Here is a 21,982-nt window from a genome sequence, read left to right as displayed (position 1 = left end):
CATGACATTTAGTAACCACTTATCTGACTACCTCTGGAGCTGCACAGTTCCTCAGATTTCCACCCACCTGAATTTTTCAGGTAATAAGATTTAGGAAAACAAGTCTACAGGGCAGAAGCATGAATCCCTCATCCCATTTCAGGCTTGTTTATATGTCACCTTTCATGCTGATGAGGTATGACATCTGCTTCTTCTTTAGTACTCCCCGTGGTAGGGTCAATGAAAAATGTGGCATGATAGATTTGGATACTTTATGATTAATTTAAGTCAATTAAACTCTTTTAAAAGCTTTGAAATGGTAATTATTACATTCATTACTGAGGTAGTTACTGTTCTCCTGCAAGCTAAAAGTACCACCAATTAAACAGAGTATTAACTATTAGATACAGAGAGGTACAGGATGTGGGCTTTATCACATAAAAGCTGCACTGGCAGAGCTGAAGTAATGGAGACAAAATCCTGTGTAAAGAAGAGACTGATTGAAAACACCACTTCTAAAACCTAGTGTGACCTGATCCTGCTCTGAAAGAAACATTTCCCAATGACACAAACAGGAAAACTTAGAAATACCTTTGGAGAACATTTTGTCTTATCAAGGTATCTCACCTTAAGACATGCTGGTTTATTTTTTATATTTCTACACACACACACACATACATACATAGATATAGAAATAGATATATACACACACAGAATTGTGCATGTTTACATACAGACCTTTTACTTCTACCCAGCTTTCACTACTGTACAGTCAGGGAAGCAACTTTGCTACATTTCTCAGACTTGGCTAAATTAAATTGTGTTAGGTCAACAAAACATTACTATATTTCAGTATGTGAGGTGTTTCAGAATGGAAATAGCATAAGAGAACAATCATAAAGCCAATTCTAGTTCCATATAAGATTAAACACCATGAATTACAAATATTAGCTATTTAATTCTCACTCTCCCTTAGTCTGTTTCTGTTACTGAGTACAGAAACATCACAAGTGAAAATAACAATAGTTTTAATATGATGGAAATTCTAAATCTTGCATACTGCTACAGAAGAAAAACATTTGACAATTAACAGCATTTATATCATGTACCTACCTTTTCATTGTAGGGCTCATCTCTGAGAACTTCTGGTGCCATCCAGAAGGGTGAACCCACAACTGGTAACTTCTCACTATATAGATGTGGGATAGATAGGGATGGGGGGGGTGGGAGAGAAGGAAGAATCATTAATTAAATGCTCAAGCATTACTACTAACTTTCCCAATCAATTACTCATATTTTATTTCCAGTTTAAAGTGTGCAGCCACTTTAAAAGAATGTTTTATGTTAAGGTCACAGCTGTTCAATAGTTTTTACTGCCTAACTCTTGGCAGAGTTGGCTCCTTCATCTACACATAAAAAAGTTAGTGGACATCAGTTTTGGGCTAGATGCCAAGTTCTCCATTCATCCAGCAAGACAGGCAGGTATCCATCCCTAGATGTATATGCAGCTCTGAATGAAGTCAAACTTATTTATTATTAAAATAATAAAGATTTTAAAACTGTATTAAAAAAACTAAAAATAAAAATGGACAGATGAATCCTTTAGCATGGAAAAATTAAAAGTACTCAGAATAGACCCAATTTGAAAAACCTGCAGTTTCCATAAAGCTGAATACTGGAGCCCTGAGAAAGGCTCCAGCCTGTCACCCAGCTGATCTTGAGGGAATACCTATTTAAAAAGGAAAAGGCCTCTGAAGGTCTCAAAGTAGCATGGCTTGTTACCAGCAAACTGGAAAGGACAAAGTTGCTTTTGAAAATGGAGGTAAAACTAGATGAAAACAAAATAGTGGCTAACAGTGCTAATGTAGCAATTCTATTATGTTGTTGGCTTTGGTCTCAAGCTACCTTAACTGTAATGTCAGTTTTCAGGGCATCTCAAAGCTGAGTATTTAGGACACCTTAAGGCACCTGTAGTGTCTTGCTGATTTTGTGATAGGTGCATCTGAACACAGCTGAAGCTTTCAGCACCTCACAGGGTGCTCCACAGCAGCTACAAGACAGACATTGGCTGTACCTATCAGTAGTTTGTAAATTAAGATGTTCACTTTGTTAAGCTTTTAGATCCACTACTTCACCAATATTAATGCAAGCCTTCAGATCTCTCAATATATGGTTTTAGGATATGTGCAGTTTAAAAACAGTGCAGAGCTGAGATCAACTTTTATTTTTTTCTTTGCAGTCAGAAGTGCTGGAAGGCTTTTCTTTATTTTATGCAGAAGCACACACTGGAGAAAATCTGACAGCACATTTCACAGTCAGAATACTCTGCAATACACAAGTCAATATACAGAGAGAACAATGAAATCCTTGTCCCTGATCTCTCAAATGGAGGGATGACAAAAGGACTATTTTCAATTGTGACAATAGCTTGTGACAGTCTCCTGCGCATTCCTCAAATGAGTTAAGATTATAATTTCATCCTAGGGAAAAGAAAATTATAAGCTACTATTAGGCAGTAATTTAATAATTAATTTTATTTTACTCTGTTATAATCCTGGATCATAAAAACTAACCCAGAGGTTAAATAAGAATAATGCTGGAATGACAATTAATATTGTTTATGAAAGTGCAAAGAAGCTAAAGTTGCTTGAAATCGACAAATGACATTTATTACAAAATCATCCCAATCCAGAATGCTGGACAGTATTTTTAATTATTGTGTTTGCTTTGTGGTTTGGGTTTTTTTACACCCAAAATTCCCAAGTACCACCTTAAAAGATCTGCCAAAAAGCTTGAGCAAATCCTTTAGTGCTTGGAAGATTTGAGAAGAATAAATATCACCACTAAATATCAAAATGGACAGTAATTAAGGCTGGAACATTTTGGCTATCCAGCCTGCAGTTCCAGACTGAAGACCAAGGGTACTTTTTGAAAATTCTGCACCAGAGTACAATAACAGTCTCAAGGATCTGGCTCACTAGAGCTTCTGACCAGCACTTGTACTGTAATTCTTACTCCATTTAGATTAGTTCACATACCTGTGATCAGGAATTTTCTCTGCTAAACCAAAGTCTCCAACTATTGCTGAGTATCCATTCTCATCATGTTTGATTAAACAGTTCTGGAAAAAAAAAAACAAAACAAAAACCAAACAGAAGAGTTATTATCTGGGCATGGAACCTCTGTAACATTCCAGATTAAAAATAGATAAAACAAGACTACAAATATAGTTTGGAAGATATTCATCTATGAGAAGCTCTTGTCTGAGAGCAACAACCCTCTTCCCCCACCCTCCCCCTGCACAATCACATGTCTATCAAACTTAAGATGCTGCAAACAGCCTTCCACTTAGCTAATAATCCACTTAAAAACTTGCTGAGAAGGCAGGCAGGCAGCCACAGGCAGCACATACCCCACTAGGTTTTAACAGGAATTAAAATGATTTAGCTCCCTTATGCTCAAATATGCAATACATGCTGTTCACTATGACACCTTACATTTTCTCTTTACAATGTGCCTGTACCTGACCAGAATACAAGATCAGAGCAGACTCTAAATGCTGTTTTGTTGCATTAACTACTGAAAAGGAGCTTGCTGCTTTGCAATAAACTTCCATCAGAAAATATAAGATGTGACCAAGTTATATGTGCTTTTAGAGTCTCAAAATCTTTTATTTTACAGTACATCATAAGACATGATTTAAGAGAAAAGTAATAGGGAAATGTTGTCAGTCTTTTCCTTTCAGATGGCCCCTCCAGTGTCAGGATAGAGGGCAACTTAAGGACACACACAGATAATTGTGCTCTAACAGAATCACATCCCACAGAGGGTATTATCGATTTCTTTTTGTTTTTTATTTACATCTCTGAGAAATATGCTCTGACTATTCCAGTACCACATATTTTCCCATTTCACCAAACAAATCGATAGCTGATGCCCTGCATTTTGTTCTGTTCTGCAATAGATGGAACAAGACAGAGAATTCATTCCTTTCCCACGTGTTGTTCTGTATCCTCCTGCAGGCAGTACAACAGCAGCGAGCAGCAAACCCACTGCCGACTCCTGCCGAGTGGTACCCTGCATTAATTAGCTAAACAGCAGGAAACACTTTCTGCCTTTATTGTGCCTGGATACACAAAAGCCCCTCGCTGACCCCAGAGCATTAGCTTCTCTGTATAATGCAACGACCAAGAAAAGTGAGTCCCTTGTCTAAAAGATCAAGTTCAGGTCATCACTGTTTACATTATTCAGAGACGATTGTGGCTTAGGCCATGAAGCGAGTTTTCTTCCTGCCAATTAAAAGGTTAAGCGAGCCACTCCTGTGATCATGTAAAGAAAGTGGATGCCAGCCTCTTGAAACACATGCCAGGCTCCTGAGATGCAAAGCTTTATTTGTTTAGCATGACTCAAGTATAATAAATACAGTTAGCTTGGGGATTCATAAACATGTACCAAGTTAAATCAACTGTGCTTGCCCAAAGAGCAGCAAAGCTTCTCAGTTGTGGGCTTTGTTATCTTTTATCAAAGAGTGCATTCATTCAGCTTGCCTCTCTTTAAACATTTGGTCACAGTAAGTGGACTTAAAACTGAGAAGGATAAAACTACTGAAAAATCTTACTCAAATGATTCAGACAAGTGGAATTTCATTGCGTACCACACAGAAACAAGTCCATGAGGACACCAAAGATTCTGCAGTGTTCAAGAAGGCTGATACTATTTTATGCAGAAAAAAATTCAGATTATTTTTCTGCCATAGATTTCTCAGTGACTAAAGATGATTCTTAATTCAACAATTTTTAAAAAAACCTCTATAATTCATAATCACTAGTTTTGAAATGTAGGTTTCCTTCTTGCATTATACCTTTGATTGTTTACATTTTATTCATTTTGAGAAGCAAGACAGCAGTACTTAGTTTTACCGTCTGGGTTATATGAATCATTGTCATTCTCCAATAACCCCCGATCTCCAAAATTTCAAGGAAACATTTACATCCCAACTAAGAACTACTTTCAATGTAACTAAAAATCTGTCTACTGATCTTAAGATCCACAATAATTTACAAGCCTGCTTTGTTACCAAAAGGAAGCTTAAATGAAACATCATCCTGACAGCAAATATTCCTTCAGGTTCTTACCAGGATCTAATCTCATCCCGTTAGACAGCGATACAACAACTGAAGCTGAACAATCCTACCCCCCACCAAGCCCCAGGCAGTCTCAGTTTTCAGGTGCAGCATTGAACTATTATACATGTAGGTTATTCCTAGATAAGTCATACATTAAATCAATGCTGGCTGACAGCTCTGAGCCCCTTCCCCAGTGAGCAGGATTTGCCTGCAGCAGAGCCAGGCTCCCTTTCAGTGCAAGCGTTTGGAGAGACCCAACAGCACAGACACCCCACTGCTGTGGGGTCCATAGGTCCCACAGGAGAGGCCACTCCACCAGGAGAAGGCACCAGGGGAAAGCCTTGGGGAACATTCCTGCTGTTGAGTACTGATATGAACTGTTCTGCTGTGGTGGGCTGCACAAACTCCTCTCTCTCATTAATGCACGCTTGTCTTTTGTTTGCACATGAAGAAGTGCTGAGTGTGAATTTAAATTCATTAGGATATGTATTCCAATACAAGAGTGACCTTTTTCATTCACACTTAAATCAGCCACAAGCAGGTGACATGTACCATACAATAAAATTCCAGTGTCACTACAAATGCTCAGTTTAGTGAAACTAAACTGATTTAATTCATCTGGGGCAAATTTTTACATAGCTAAGCACTGACTTCCTGGAACCCAGAAAGAATGAAAGCCCATTCTTAGCAAAATCAGTAGTAAATCCTTTCTACACACACCAGCATGGTCAGATGTCACTTCTCCAGTCTGTACTGCTCATTCAGGGCAAGACTGTGCAGATGGTAAAGCTGCATTCTGTGCTGAAATTCTCCAAGCAGTCAAGGTGAGCCCTCGGCACCTCCATACTCCTTTTCTCCACACTTCCCACCCTAGGAATACCAAACCCACAGCACAGATAATGGAGTCACCAGATTTAAGATGCAATTCATAAATAGCTGACATAACACAGCCCACAGTGGTTGGTGTGCACTCAATGAAAAACAGAAAGAATTCACATTCTACTAACAAGATAAATCAAGATCAAACAGGGACAAAGCTTCGGTAGAGACTAAAAGGTTAAAAATAGCTTTTGAATTTAATCTAGAGGTGGTATCTTAGTAGGAAAAGCACAGTAGTACAAACTGCATTGTTTCTTCTAACAAAGTGATACTTCTCAGTTTCTGTAAAAAAAAAGTATATCAGTGTGGTATGAAGAAGTTCCACTAATGGATTTGAGCTCAGAGATGCAAGAGTTCAAACCCTTCACTAGTGCAAAGAGCCTCTCAACAACTGCCTATGAAATGAAATGCCAAGCAGTTCACAACATGAGCTTTGAGAAAGGACTTTTGACTTACTATTGCACTATTTGTATAAGCTGCAAGGCAATAAAACTTGGTGACCTTTTCAGGCTTTCTTTCTGGACCTCTACAGACAGGGATGTCTTTCCTTTAGCAGTTCACACAGTCAAAGAGGGCAGTATTGGACTTCAGTTGAGGTTGGAGGGTTTTTTCCTCCCAAAATAGGGACTTGATCAGTCCTTCCTGAGGCAGTCTTAATAGAAGCAAGGAGCTCTGTACATGAGTCTGAAAGAGTTAACAGAGCTGTTTACGCAGACAGATGTGAAAGAACATAAAGCCCCCTTTGTGTGTTACAGGAGCTTAACATCTGCTTTGCACAGCATAATCCTACTAAGACGAATGCAATATTCTACTCCCCCTTTTACATAAACAAAAATGAATACAGACTCAAGAGTTTCAGAGTTAAAAATAAGTTGCTTAGATGAAGAAACATCGTAGTTTTATTTTATGATATTACCTACAAGCTAAACTCCTCAGAGATTTTACGGCACTCCAGAAAACACAGAAATGCCACTGCAGTGTCATTTGCAACCTTCTGATGACTGTTACCAAATTAAAATACTTAAAGGCCAATTGAGATGTATCAGCTGTTTAAAAAGTGCTATCCTCTAGGAGAAACCCCACTGAGAATTAAATGTGTAACAGGAAGTTTACAGTACTAGATACACTTTTGAAACTATTATGCTTAAGGGAGAAGTTCCATTTGCTTCCCAAAGTATCAGTAGAAGTTTAGTATTGAGACTATCATTAGAAATTGCTATCTGTAACAGCTAAATTTTTCAGTGCAAAATATCCAGACAAAAGCTTATACCAGCACAAAAGGAACCTTGCAACTGCAGCACCAACTTTGAGACTCAACAGACAAAGGCGCTGTTCACGGCCGTGGGGTTTATTTTGTTTTAAAGAAGCAAACAGAATACAAGGTAGGAAGGCAGGGCATGTCACTTTCAAGCCCAAAGGCAGGGAATTTATGTTACATCAGATAATCCACAGTAATTGCTTACACACATGAGACTGTCCCATAGTAACTGAGACTGCTCCTCTCTCAGTGAGAGAAGGCTGAGCCATTACACACTGTGAAGTGAAAGCAGATGTTGGCAGGAATACACACACATACACATGTATATACATACATACATACATATCTATATATATGCCTAGAGATTACAATTTCTCCATAGATTTTATCATCAACGGAGCTCACAATGTTCCCCAAAACTGCTCACAACCTACTATTGATTATAAAACCTGGTTTTCAATTACACATAATTCTGCAAAATTAAAAGGCCTTTGTTTGGAGGTTTGGCTGTTTGTTTTTAATCAAGAGTTTTGGTAGTGGATTTTTAGGGAGGATGTGTAAACTGTCAAAATATCAGACTATGGTATCATAGAGAATTTGGCACATTCTGAACTTAAAATGCAGTGAGACCTCTGTATAAGATGCTTCTGTTGCCATCTCTGCAAAGAGTAGACTGGAACAGAGTAGAACAGTATCAATGCTGTGTGAGGCATTTGAGAGCACCACTGAGGTGACAAGACAGAGCACAAGCCCAAGCCAGGGACTGGCAGGGACCAAGACCAGGGAATGAGCCAACAAGGCTGGCTTTCAGAACCCATCTGTGGCTTCATTTCCACGTAAATCTTTTCATGACAAGTCAAAAGTGCAGACACCATGTTTCTTGGCCTATAAAAAGTCCAAGTCACTCTGCCCACACCTCTACTCTGTGCAGGCTGCAAATGGCCAGTCTGACCACTCGTATCTTCTGACAGATTCAAGCCAGGCTGTTGCAATCAGCTAGGGCAGCTCAGCCTGATCAGCTACAGCAGCCCAAGCCCGGAGCCCAGGCACTGAGCTGCTCATGACATGGGGAAGCAGCAGCTGTCGGGGCAGCACATCCCTTCTAACCAGCACTGCCTCTCTTTTTGACAGAAGGCCATTGGGAAGGGCACCAGTAGGAGATGAGGGCTGACATGCCCCTGGGCTGTCACATCGACTATAATGACCTACATCTACTCTTCTCCACCGTTCTTCCCTCTGGCCTCCTGCAGTATCAATGCTGTTCTGTTCCTCTTCACATGGTGCAATTAGGAAGTGAGATCACCCTGCTATATACTAATGGCCCAACCCACTTATTTTCCAATCTTAGATTGGCAGGGGACAGGAACTTTTCTTTCTTTAAATTGTCAGGCATCAAATACATTGACACATATAATGCTAAGAGCAAGACAACTCTGCTGCCGTAAGTGACATAGTAAAATTTATGTATGACACCATCCACTCCAGGAAGCTGCAGGAATTAGAGGGTTACCAGAAACAGAAAGGCAGAAGTATGGATCTAAATTAATTAAAATTCATATTAGAGGGACAGTTTGCAGTGTGCTGTCGTCCCAAGTGTAACATGTAAACCATGGAGATATTCCTGCTCATAAACTCTCAGTTTCATTCTGTTCACCCTTCAGTCAAGGCCAGCAAGCTTCACAGAAAAATATTCCATTCTCCCACCTTGCAAACTCAGTCTGTTCTGACTTTTGCAGATGTCTAAACCCTTGTCTTTGGCTTTATTTGAATAATAAAGCCATCCCATTAATTACTGAAGTTTACTGAAGAAAGAAGGGCAATATAGAACAGTATTGAATTTGCCCTTGTTCAGTCTAAGTTCTCTCCCAAGGCAAGAGTCCATCACATCTTCCTTCAGCTTGCTCACACACTATTTACTAGTAAGAATGAAGACAATTCATCCATCACCAGTACAAACCTGGTAAAAGCCAACGCATATTCTCATGTAGTAGCCAAAAGCTGTAGTCTGAGAACAGAAAATTTTAGTGACATGTTTTTCCTATGGTTATTTTCATTGTTTTTGTTTGGAACAAAGTTACTTTTTAAAAACTTAGCCAGCCAGCAGTGCAAACATTTGCCCAAAAGGGGAGTAGTTTGCCCAACAGATTTAAAGTTTATTTCATCAATAACTTAATACACTAATAAAATTAATGAGTTGCTTAAGGTGAGTGTTTAAGGCCAGGTGTTTCAACTACTTCCCTTCCAAACAGAACAAGGAAACTGCGTACATCACATAAAAAATAATTAAACTTAAAAAACAAACAAGAAAACCCCACACAAAACAACCCCAAAATCCTCAAGAAATTGAAAAATACAGACTCTAGCTGTCATCAATTAAATTCTGTATTATTCTTAAAGCTGACAGCTTTCGATGTGACCCACACAGATACTATAACTCTAGTGCTAAGAACCACCCAAATATAGCATAACTGCTAGCGAATTCTTAGGGTTTGATCTGTTGTTCATTTGTTTTTGAATAACCCTAACTACTTCCCGTGGCCTCTGATGAGTTTGCTCTTCCCGGGACATCCCGCACTCCCCCTCCCAGCGGGTGCAGCTTTCCAAACAATTGGCATTCAACAATAGATAACATTGAAGCACTGGCAGGGCAGCTCCAGACAATGACATACAGTTATGTAAAGCTGGGAACAAAGGCATTCACAGGGAGCCCAGGAACTGGATTTTCATATGACTGACCATCCCAGAACGTGTTACAATAAATGCTGCAGGCACTCAGTTCTCCTGAGTTACTTTGGTTCCTTGCAGTAACTCTACTTTAAATGCACTAAAACCCATCCTGAACTGAAAAAGAAAGGGGAACACCAAGCTGTCTTTCCATATTTTTATGGATCTCTTACCTGCACACACCAAGGTGACTGAAATGGAGCTGAGTGTGTCACGTCAAAGGGACATGACTCCAAATCTGGGCATTTTTCATAAATTTGTTATTCTTCCTTACAGAATTCAGTGCCTTTCACTTGAAAGAACAGCCAAGAAAGTATTTTATGACTTCACTGAAATACTTTTTTCATCTACCAGCTGAACTGTTTTTTTTTCCACCTTGACTAAATGAAGACTCCATCTCTGTTTAACACTGCACTAAGGAAGCTTTAAAAAAACCCCTAAAACTGTAGTAGCCTCATTGGTAAACACATTCTGTTGTGGTTTTATTTCTAAAAACTGTTTCTAATCCTAAAAAATAATTCCTTTTAGACTAAATTAACATTCTTCTGGATGCTTCTGATTGAAGTGACATGATGAAGCCTTCTCAAGAAGAGTTTTGAAAGACTTTCATGTTGCAGGCCCCCAGTGAGCTTAAACCAGCTCATTAGCACCAGACAACAGGACAGACAGGACAGCAAAGCCCTCAGCACAGACTGCAATGGGTGGTAAGTGACAGTGAGAATACTGGGACAATCTGCTCACACAGCTTAGTGCTCCTATGTCAATATTTCTAGCTGAGCTTGAATTATCCAGCTACTTCAGCCAACTAAATTCATGCAACATGTCACCAAAGCAACTAGAAAAAAATAAATCTATGCCCACTGAAAACTCTGCCACTGATATATTATTCTGGAAAAAAAATCAAAATTTGAAAATTTTAGGCAAACTATATTGATCTTACTGACTTTAAAAATGAAAGAAACATAAACCAGGATTGTACACAGCACTTAAGGCAGAATTAGTAATGAAAGGTCACTCTTCCTACAGAAGATTTGTGAAATACACAGGGAAACAAAAAAAACAAGGAGATTTTAAAGTGCATTTGTAATAATCATATAAAGAACCCAAACTGAGGGGATTAACCTATTCCAAATGTTAGACTGTTGTGCTTAATTATCCAGGGATTTAAATACTTTACTGAACCAGAATTCACAACTAGAAAAACTCTGCAGCTGCTTTATGAGAAATCCTAATCTGAACTCATTTAAGGGATGATCTTCCTTCATGATAACAATTTCTCTAGTTTCCATACAAATTATGAACAAGTTTTGAGGAGAGTCTTCATTCTACAGACAGCATATCAATTTGTTTCTCAAAATGTCTTAGATCACACCTTATATAACAGCAATTCTCTTCATGGAATGGAGGAAGGGAGAAAACCCAACAATCAGTAACAGTAGCTTCATTAGAAAGTTCCCTTAATTTTATAAACAGTACCTTGGATGTAAGGTCTCGGTGGAAAATGCCTTTATAGTGAAGATAACTGATTCCCATAGCAATGTCATATGCCAGTTTCACCCTCACTGTCCAGGGCAGATGCTGGTTGCCATCTAGTAGCTGTTCCAGGTTGCCACAATTGATGTACTGAAAAGACAAAGTAACATTTGTAATTAATTATTTATCTTAATATTTTGTCAGGAATGTAAAATTCATCACTACAACAAGTGACTTCAGCTCACACATTAAAACCTTTGTTTCATATGGGCTTGGCAGGTAAAGTTTGCAGATCAAGAGAAGCTGAAAATGTCTCCCTTCACCACCTGTACCAACACCCTTATGTTAAAGATGCAACAGCCACCACTGCATTAACGCTATGGTATTTAAATAGACCCTTCAGAAACCCCTGCAATATCCTATCACTCATTTCAGCTTGAGGAAAATTAAGGCAAAAAACAATGCAGAGCTGACTTTCATATAGAATTAATCAACAAAGGCAAAGTTAAGTCACCAAGTGTAGGTCACAGAGCCTAATCAAGTTCCCAGTTTCCTTAAACTGAGATGGCATCAAAGAAAAATATTACAATGTGCTGCTCTAAGTTCTATTTTTTCACTGCTGTATCTACGAGTTCTAATTAGTAATATGATTCCCACTGTGTTCAGTACTACATCAACTCCATCAAATGGTAGCCCTCACAAAAAGGAAAGCACAATAAATAAAAGATAAATGCTACAAGAGACAGTGAAACAAAGTGGCACCTAAATGATACTAAGTAATATAGCCCAGGTCAAGACAAGGCAACTCCAGGGCATGAATAATCACTACAGCAGCACAGCTTATGCTTTATGTACAGACCCTTTATACCACACCAGCAGCTACCTAGTGTTTAAGCTGCCTCTTGTTACACTCCCAGCCCCAGTCCCTCACCAGGGACCAGGCAAAGAGAGTAGCTCGCTCCAGAAGGAAAACTTGGCAGCAATGCAGTGACTTCTGTCAAGGAAACCCAAGTGAAGCAGACAGGACAATTTGCTCCCAAGCCTGGCCCACACATGTATCCCTGTGCCAGACTGCACCAACTTCACTTTTGTGCCACACAGGTCTCCAACTCTCTCTCAAACAACCTTCCTGTGTCATTCACTTGGACAAAACATGTGGCACCATTTTCATGTTAAAAAAACCCCCCTAAATTGCAGCTCTTGTTTCAGAAACTTGGAACCTGCTTGTATTTTGTTGCTCTTTTTTGTGTCTTGGAGCCTGGGACACCAGGCAAACATGAGCCATACACCCTGCAGTGTGGATGGATGTAGCTGATGTCCTGAGGCTGTGCTACAGCAAAGAAAGAACACACATAAGTTGGACTCTACTGGTAAGTCTGGGGGTCACAGGTCACCTCCTGCACAGCCTGCAAGAAACAGCTTCTTCCTTACACCTCAGGTCCACCCACTGCTGATCTCACCAGTGAATTTTGAAAACTCTTTCAGCAGATACACAGGTTCCACAGCTAACTATTTGAGGAGGCAAAATTGTCAGGGCAGAGGAGGCACAAAGTGATTTTACCTGGCACAGAGCCCATCGGGAGGGGGCTCCTGTGTGCATCCCTCGGGAACGGGGCTCACCCCAGCCCGTCTACAGCAGCACATTTCACCGGCAGCCCAGGGCACGACCCCCTTCTCTCCAGAACAACCTGCTCCTTGTTTTGGAGTTCATGTGCCAGGAGAGCAGAGCAGCTCTGCAACAGGTCGCTCTGAGGCTATGCAATCTCCATCCTTGGAGATTTTCAAGACCAAATAGAGCTGTAGCCAACCTGGTTCAATGTTGGAAACAATGCTGCTTTGAGCTTTTCCAGCTTTGATCTCTCTCATTTCTTTTATCTGAACCCCTAGGGGAACTAGATGACCTTATAGAGCACACTAGAAAAAAAACCCAAAAAATAAAAACCGTGCTCAATAAAATTAGATTTTTTTTTTTAAACATAAGTTGCTATCATGCTTAAGTTAAAAACAGTGACTAAGATTTCTACAGTAACATGTTATAGATTCCCAGCCTCTTGAAACAGTGCTAACAGCACTTCTCATCCAGTCATGTTCAAATCAGAACAATACTGACCAACCTGGAACAGAAGGCACCAAAACACCTGGCTGAATAACTCAATTATAAAATGACACTTAGCAATTATCCCAAACCATTTCACCTTTCTGACAGGCCAGTAACAGACCGTCCATAAAGCACCACCATACTTGAATTCATTGGCAAGACAATCCAAGGGGGGAGGGAATCACTGACCTAGCTTCCATTTTCTGTTCTCTGAACTGTGCCATTCCATTACACAAATTGCTCCAGAAATGCTAATAAACAAGCAGCCCCTAGGAGTATTGACACACACAATGAAATGGGACAATAGCTGGCTACTATATCGAGCATGCTCTTGCTTTCCTTTTCAATACAGCAGCCTACTGATTTGATCCATTGTTGCCATATTAGTTAAGTGCATCCAACACACACATTCCTGCAGCACTCTTCCAGTCAAACAGGCTTGCAGGGTCATTCACCCATCTTAACTGCAAGGACTAGATTCTAGCATGGGCTGGACAACAGCTGACACACACATTGCACACAGCATCCACGAGCTACAAAAGCAACAGTCAAACCTGCTTCCAGCAGATCTACAAAAACCCACCAGGCCTCCTTGCCACCCAGCAAGTGCACAGCCCTCATTTACCAGAGATGTGAGCTCTGTCTTTGGCTCTAATTCCTACACACATGAAGCACATGAGGCTAACCATCAAGTGAACAACCAAACTAAGATTTTCCTAGACATTTTTAGTTATCTCAGGTTTTAGCTGGCCAGCAGGTAATATTTGCATGCAGAGATCTGAATTGTTCCTAAGGCAAGAAATGCACAGTGCTCCCTCAGTGTCATGTAAGTAATCCAATTCTTCCAGTCATTCAGGCTGATAATGCAAACAGCCAGCCTGATGGCCTATTTTTTTCAGAGGACTTCAACAATGCCTTTTCAGGACAGACACAAAACTATGTACATTACTTCCTAATTGCCAGTGCAACTGAAAGAGAAAAATACTTGTTCTCAATCTCTTACTGGCACAAATCAGCTCTATGTGGTAAGAATATCCTGAAGCATAGAAAATGCACCTCTCCCAAAGAGAACACTGGACTTTATTCTGTCCCTGACACAGTACTGGTACAGTAAGGCTACAGCACACACATTATCTCAAAACATTATTCTACAACAACAACAACAGCAGCCATCACATAAGTGTACAAGCAATTGGAACAGAGATCTGACTGGGCTATGACAATGAAACCAAAGGGCACTCATTTCTTAGAGACATCACAGCTAAATGGAGCAGTGTTCAGACCTTTTCAAACCCTGTATCATCAGGTTGCAGTGAAACAGCTACCCATTATTCCTCATGCTACTTTTCTGTCATGTAACTGGACACCAACAGCCAGCTTATCTGGGTGCCAGTCTGAAAGTAGCAGCTATAGGTTGTTTATTTTTGCATTTACTACAACTTAACACAGCAAGTTGAACACTGGTTTAAAAGACTTTGGCATCTTAGTCCACAAAAATATTCTTTCCTTAAAAAAATCTGAGGTGAGAGCTCATACCTTTGTTGTGAAAACAAAACTTCAACAAAACTGCATTTCTGTTACCTCTCCCAAATGTTATGAAGAAAGAGGGTAGTAGCTCCTTTGAAGGACAAGTTACTCAGAAGCTCAGCCAAGCACAGATGATTTTTGGATCAAAGAAGCTTGAAGACGTTTCTGATGTTATTGTTTACTGCTATGAAATGCAGAAGCAGCAGTGTAAAACTTATCCCCCTGCAACAGTCATGCTACTTTAACCTAAAATCAGCATAATAGGACTGCTGCCTCATAACACAATTGCAGTCACATTATCAGACTCCAGCATATGAAATGAAGAAATTCAGCATATAATGGTACTTAAGCACAGCATTACATGCTTCATTTCAAGACACTAATAACAAACTTCAGCTGTCAGATAATACCCAACTTCAGCTGTCAGATTTTAGCTTCAAAAATCAAAATAGCAGTTTAAACACTAGTATGAGAACTAACAGCTCTTAAAGAAAAGGCACATCAGATTCACACAATTCTAACAGTTATTTCTCAAAAACAAAGACTCCAAATATTGCCAAGTCTGAGCGAGAAGACTGATGGGAATTGCAAAGAGTTTCCAATGCTATTTTGAAAACCAATGCTGTTTCAGTGTGTAGGTCTGATATAAATAAGCCAACAGATACTACACAGGAAAACCAAAAGAAAAAATTTGGCCTGCTATTTAGATGACTTCAAATGTCACTGCCTGTCATTTGAAAAACAACAAATAACCACAAGACGCCCCTGTACTGTTCGCCAAATGTTGCAAAAGACAAGGCTTTAAGTGGTTAAGAAAAGTAGGTGTGGAGAGTGCATTTAAGGTGACAAACCAAATGAGGCAAGAGTAAGAGATCCAGGGACCCAGAACACTACAAGACAAACACTGAGATAACAAATGAATATACTGCAAAAATGCATTGAAGAAACAGGTAGAGATGCAGGAGAAAAGAGAAACTAGAATTGTGGCAGTAGCACCTTCTGCATGGAGAAGGAAGAGAGACATCAGAACAAAACTCAGAATAAGTAGTTACACTCTGAAGGGAGACCTGGAAAGCAAAGTACTGCAGATGTAATCGACAAATGCATGAAAGAGTGCCAAAATATACAGAGCTTGCACATTTGTATAATTTCTAATGTTGGAAGTAAGAAGGTAACTCTCATGCCTAATAAAAAGAAGTTGAGAGCTTTTCACTAAGCTTTCTGCAGAAGTTTCAAACCAGTTTTAGACCACCTGTCTCAAGGAAGACACAACCGCATCTTCAGTTCTCTTACGTTTAACAGTCACCTGTCACACCCTGCAGTCTCTAAGTGGCTACTCTGAAGGCCTCTGGCTTCTGCACGAGCCAATGTACCCTTCTGTCACAACTGGCATAACTAGCTGGGGTGGAAGGACTGGAAGTTTTGTCCTTTCCCCAAACTATTTTCATTACCTTCAAATGTGCAGAACTGGAAAAGAAAGCCAAGATCACTATGTTCAAAACTACAATACAAGATACTACAAGTTGATACAGCGAGATTGACGATGAGACTAAATGGACATTTTTTTAATTTGAAGTTCGTTCCTAGACCTCCAGTTGTTAAAAATCCCTCTATTAAAAAATCTACAAAACCACCTTACCCATGTACCTTTGACCCAAGTAACCTTCCATTGCCATTGATTGTTTTAAACAAAATAAATTAATCATTGAAACAGAACAGGTTGGCTATTGAATTTGGGCTGTGTGAGTATACTTTTGCTCAGCAGGTCAACTAATGCTGCTACGGAGAAACACGCAACTACTGAAAGAGAACACAGGTGAAGCAAACACATTTCAGAACAAAGCTCAAACTCTTCAATGAGGGATCACAAGGGCACAAGTGGCTTGGAAAAACAGCTTGATTGAAAGAACAGAAGCAAAGCCAAAAGTCTTCATCTGAAGGCTGCTTTACTTTCCTGCTCCTCAGTCCCTGAAAACCGAAGGAAAAGAATCTGAAGACCTAAAATCAATTTCTTGTCTGCTTTTCTACCAATACAAACAATCCTGTTCTTTAATAAAAAATTATGTATTTTCTTTAAAGGTGTTAACAATAACAGGATTAAAATAAATTAAAGTGCCAGCTATTCACAGAGGAAAGGGTGAGCTTTGTCAACTGCCGTAGCTGGGTCACTCTCAGAATTCAGAACCAAAAGCCAAGAAATGCAACAGATCTACCTCTTTCTTCTTCTGTGTCAGTTGTGGCATTGATTAATTCATTGGCTCCTCCTTTTGAAAAGGCATGTACAGGCATGGCTTCTTTTATAAGGGCAAACAAGAATTAACATGCACTAACTCAGGAAGGAGCTGTAATGAAAACCATTTGTTGCATTCCAAACATTCAAGCGTTGGCATGGAAAAGAATTCAGCAAGATTTGTCTTCCTTTAATTCTCTAATCCCAACAGCTCTTATGGTCAATATGCTGAATTTAGCCCTTTTCTGTCATTCCATTCAATCAAAATGTAATGTTCACTTGGCTAGTTGCTGCTACAAACAGATTCTTGTTGGTAAGTCTTCAGCTGAGGCACATAGCAACAATGCACTGCTGCAACCCATATGGATGAGGGCAGTTTTATGGATGCTCACTCATACTCAGGTCTGAAATACTGCAGGAAATAAGCTTATTTTGGTGGAACCGGAAAACACTCCCAGTATATCTATACAAACTGACCTTGATAACCATTTTTCCTGTAATTATATTAGTAGAAAAAAAACAGAAAGCAAAGAAGGCCTAACAAAAAACCCTGCATTTATAATCTGAAGTCACAACCATTTGGATTCTAAGTGGAGCTCAGTCTCAGTGCAGATAAGAATCTGGAATATGGCATAAATTAGCACACAGGCATAGAAGAGAAAGTACCTTGTTGCTGACACAGGCAAGAGAAACAGCATCCCTACAATAACACTTCTGTTAAGAGCAGAAGGCTCTATCCACACTGACAGCATTTCAAACATACTGGACTCAGTTCTGCTGAGAAGCTGCAATTCCTAACAAGGAGCTTCTCATTTAAATAAGGTCTTTCTCACCTTCCACCCATAAATAACAGCAGCAGCAGCCCACAGATTATATGCCTGCAAGATGGCAGAAAAATAACCCCTTTGCTTCACTTTTTGAAGTCTGTGAAACAGCTACAAGGATCTACTGAGAGCAAAACTTACAGCACATGAACACCTCTCATAGTACAAACTTTAAATTCTGCACAAAGAATACTCTCTTTGAGCTGTTTCAGAATACTCTTCCAAACCTCAACACTCCCAAGTCCACTCAACACATCCACTTACATTTGAGGGTACTCAAACGCTTTATTGGCAATTATAGACGGCACCAAGAGCCTCCATTAATATTGATGTGCAAAAGCAAACATTAAAGGAGCTTCTGAACGTTTTGGATGGCTGAAAACTAAAGCCAAATGAGGAAGTGAAACTACAGAACACTCGTTAATTCAAGAGTATGTTTCCTGGGATCCAGACCGAAAAGGGGGGAAATAAGAGACAGTACTACATACAAACTAAATTTACTGCAAATATGTGAGAAAAAAAATTACAAGGCAAAAAGTTAAGTGGCCAGCATCACAGTACTTAACTGGACTGCCTCTCTTCATATATAGAAGTAACAGGAAAATCTCGTGCTCAAGACAGTGTTCAGTTCTCCTCCTCTCTCTCCCCCCCATACCATGACATCAGAGAAGTTTACATCTCATTTTTTTCAACCTAGCCGCCAACAAAAGAATTCAGAGGTTGAAATTCAAAAATGTTTTTCTTTTTCACTTGAGGCAATGGCAAGTGGTCCAGTTGGCTAACAGTGAGTGTCAAAACAGAGATATTAAAAACCCCTCCCCAACAAAACCCACACAAGCCACACACAGAACACCCACCCACATGTGTGTGCCTCACACATGGGCAGAAGGGAGACAAGGAATGAGACAATGGAACTTGCTGTTTGTAGTTGAACATTTATCTGCTTCATCTTTTTTCTATCCTTGAGACATTCTAGAAAGGAGGAAGAGGTTAGCACCAGCTAGATACTTAGCAAGCCTTCCTCAGAACACAACATATTCAGATGCTCCTATCTCAAATAAAATAATGAATAAAAGTTGCTTGTGCACTATTACAGGCTCTGAAGTGATAAAACAAGTCAGTCATCCTCCTGTGAGACAGGAGGGGGAAATAACTAAAGCCAAGGTATAGCCTGCAGAGCCAAGATTTAATTTTTAAAAATAGAGGAGAGGAAGGGAGAAAAGCTCAGAAGTTCTCACTGAAATAACTGGTTGCTCATCACTTCTCATCTAGAACCTGCATGCATAATATAGACTGTGCACCTCAAGTTAGACTTTTAGTTTTGAAGTCTTGGCTTCTGCCTTTACATGAGGACTTCTTTAATGTCTCTGATTATAGCTCTTTTTACATCTGACCTTTATTTTTGTGAGAACCCACCCTTCTCGCCTAATCACACAGGGCAGATGCATCTAAGCAGCTTCCCACTGCCTGCAGCACAATGCAGGGCTCACACAGCTTTCACTGCTTCTCTGCTTTTGGTAAAAGCACAGACTTGGTCTGGAGAGTTGTCCCCATGTATTTAACCTACTTGGTCATCATCAGCCCACAGCAGGTTTTTCCTTTAACAGACCTGCCAGCTTCCCTCCTCACAGAGTGCCTGCAAATGCCAGCTTGTGTCCCCCAGAAGCCAATGTTTTTGCCAGCTTTTTGCTTCCTGTAACTGAGCTTTTTACTGCAACTTTTTGAGAATCAATTCCACCTTTCTGTCTTCAGAATAAGTAACGTGACCAGGTAGAGCAACATGAATTTCCTTCCAAAATGAAGGCCCTGCATTCTGTGTGGCCAGGAGGTACAACCTACCCAAACAGATTTTTACAAATTCTCTGTTAAGTGTTTTTCTGGAAACCCAGATCTTTGATCACTGCAATCAGACAAGATGGTTACCTTTCATCCCTTAAAAAAAAAAAAAGTAAGCAAGCATCAGATGTAGGGGGAAAAAAATTAAAATATCACCTAACTTAAATAAGGTCCTTTACATGCTTTCCAAAAACCTCACTTTTGATATTTAAGCACTCAAAACTGCACAGCTATAAATCAGAGAGACTCAGCTGAAACTCCTGTGGAGACCTGTATCATTTTTGCTGAAGAACGAACCAAAGGGTCAAGCACACCACATATGCCACAACATGAAGCTGCAAGAGTATGAACTAGAGGTGGAATTTCAGTCAGAACACTAAATTTCCTGCCTCCTGTAAGAGAAAGCCAGGCCCCCTTGTGTGATTTTAAATGGATTTTTTTGGTATGTGCAGCACCATCAAGCTGTGTTTGGGACTCAAGTCTCTTTTCTTTTAAAAAAATTCACAAAAATATCAGGTTTCCAAGGAAGTCATATAAAAGTAAAGAATATGTACTTTGTCTAAACTTCTGTGAAACTACTTCACTGTGTTAGACGCGTTGCTCTTTTTTGTTACAAAATAATACATGAAGCCTTAAAATCACACCATAAGGCTTAAATGGTGTGACATTTTCTAAAAACCACAACCATCCCCCTCCCTTTTCTGCAAGTTTTTTAAACTCTACTTACTTTGAAAAGTCTAATTTACTTATTACATGTACCATGTTTAGATTTGATTTTGCATCCACTGGTGCATACAGATGTCAGGTTAAAACCTGTTGTTCCTCAGCCTGACTCAGCTCTCACACACAAGGTACACGTAGGTACCAGTCTGCAACTCCTCAGCTGGTTGAACAAGCTCAGTGAAAGCATCCACAGAATCATTTCAACAAAAAAGACATCTTTAGCTGATCAAACAGATGAGGGTACTCACATTCTTTTGACCTTCACTCAGCTTTCTCAGAGTTGTTAACCTGTATTGAACTGTCACTGAAAACTGAATTTTAACTTTTATTGCTTTCTCATGTACTCTTTCAAAAAACATAGTTAGAGCAGACACCCCCCCTCCTCCCCAAGCCAGTACAGCTGGTTTGTCCACACTCTCCAGTTAATCAGGGCATGGCTGCTTCTAGAGGCACCTGTGCTTCTTGACACCATCAAGGGACCAGTTCTGCAAACTGGTATGTGTCCTTCATATGGGGATGTCTCAGGTTGAAGAGAGACACGCTGGACTGCTCTGAAGAGAATAAAACCAGAGGAAAAAGGACAGTGCTTTGAAGATGAAACAATGCCTTGCATAGCATGGAGAAAGAATGAGGTAGAGCTGGCTGTCAAGGCACAAACTGCATTTGCTGAGAGCACATTCAGCCACATTTTATAAATTGAACTGAGAACCTAAGTGAACTGCTCCAGCAAAAGTGAAACTGACAGTCCATATGCTGTGAAGGGTGCAAAAAGAAGACCAAATATGGCTCAAGTGTTGACAAGTATTTTTAAAATTCTATTATGAACAATCAAGAGATGGAGGGAAGTGTCGGCACCAAACCAAGCTTATAAAAAGAATTATAACTGCATTTCAAAATGATCAAAGATGTAGAAGAAATCATTTTGCAAGTGACACAGAAACAAGTATGCCCAAGGTCTATATGTAGTACCAAACAAATAACTTGTCAGATACATACACACATCCATGTACTTAATATTCACATTTACAGAGATATCTTTTTTGTCACAATAATTTAAGCAAAAGCTAAAAAATTATACTTTGAAAAAAGAAGACCAAAGCACATCCCAAAGCTTTTCACTTTAAAGAATCAGGATTTTTATAATTTCAAAAATATATTGCTAGAGACTTTGCTATCATCTATTGCTAGATAGTTTTCTGTCTTATAAACACATTCATATTGGAATATAAACAGAAGCTTCCTAATTTTTCAGCTGTAAGAAAAGTCCCTATATTCCTTTCAGCAGGTAGCTGCTGCATGCAACAA

The 21,982-nt window shown here is 39.6% G+C and overlaps 1 protein-coding gene across 1 annotated transcript in view; it reads right to left on the bottom strand.

The window, feature by feature from the left end:
- Window positions 1-21,982, bottom strand: part of TESK2 (testis associated actin remodelling kinase 2) — a 76,376-nt gene that overhangs the window by 12,004 nt on the left and 42,390 nt on the right. The window contains exons 5-7 of the mRNA XM_059853929.1: window positions 11,443-11,589; window positions 3,018-3,100; window positions 1,093-1,168 (exon numbers count right to left, since the gene is read on the bottom strand). Of these exons, the coding sequence (XP_059709912.1) occupies window positions 1,093-1,168; window positions 3,018-3,100; window positions 11,443-11,589 (306 nt within the window). The remainder of the gene's footprint in view (window positions 1-1,092; window positions 1,169-3,017; window positions 3,101-11,442; window positions 11,590-21,982) is intronic.

Source organism: Haemorhous mexicanus, chromosome 9 (assembly GCF_027477595.1).
Source record: "Haemorhous mexicanus isolate bHaeMex1 chromosome 9, bHaeMex1.pri, whole genome shotgun sequence".
Taxonomy (NCBI): domain Eukaryota; kingdom Metazoa; phylum Chordata; class Aves; order Passeriformes; family Fringillidae; genus Haemorhous; species Haemorhous mexicanus.
The sequence above is the reverse complement of the archived record's forward strand: the minus strand, read 5'-3'. Positions and strand labels throughout refer to the sequence as shown.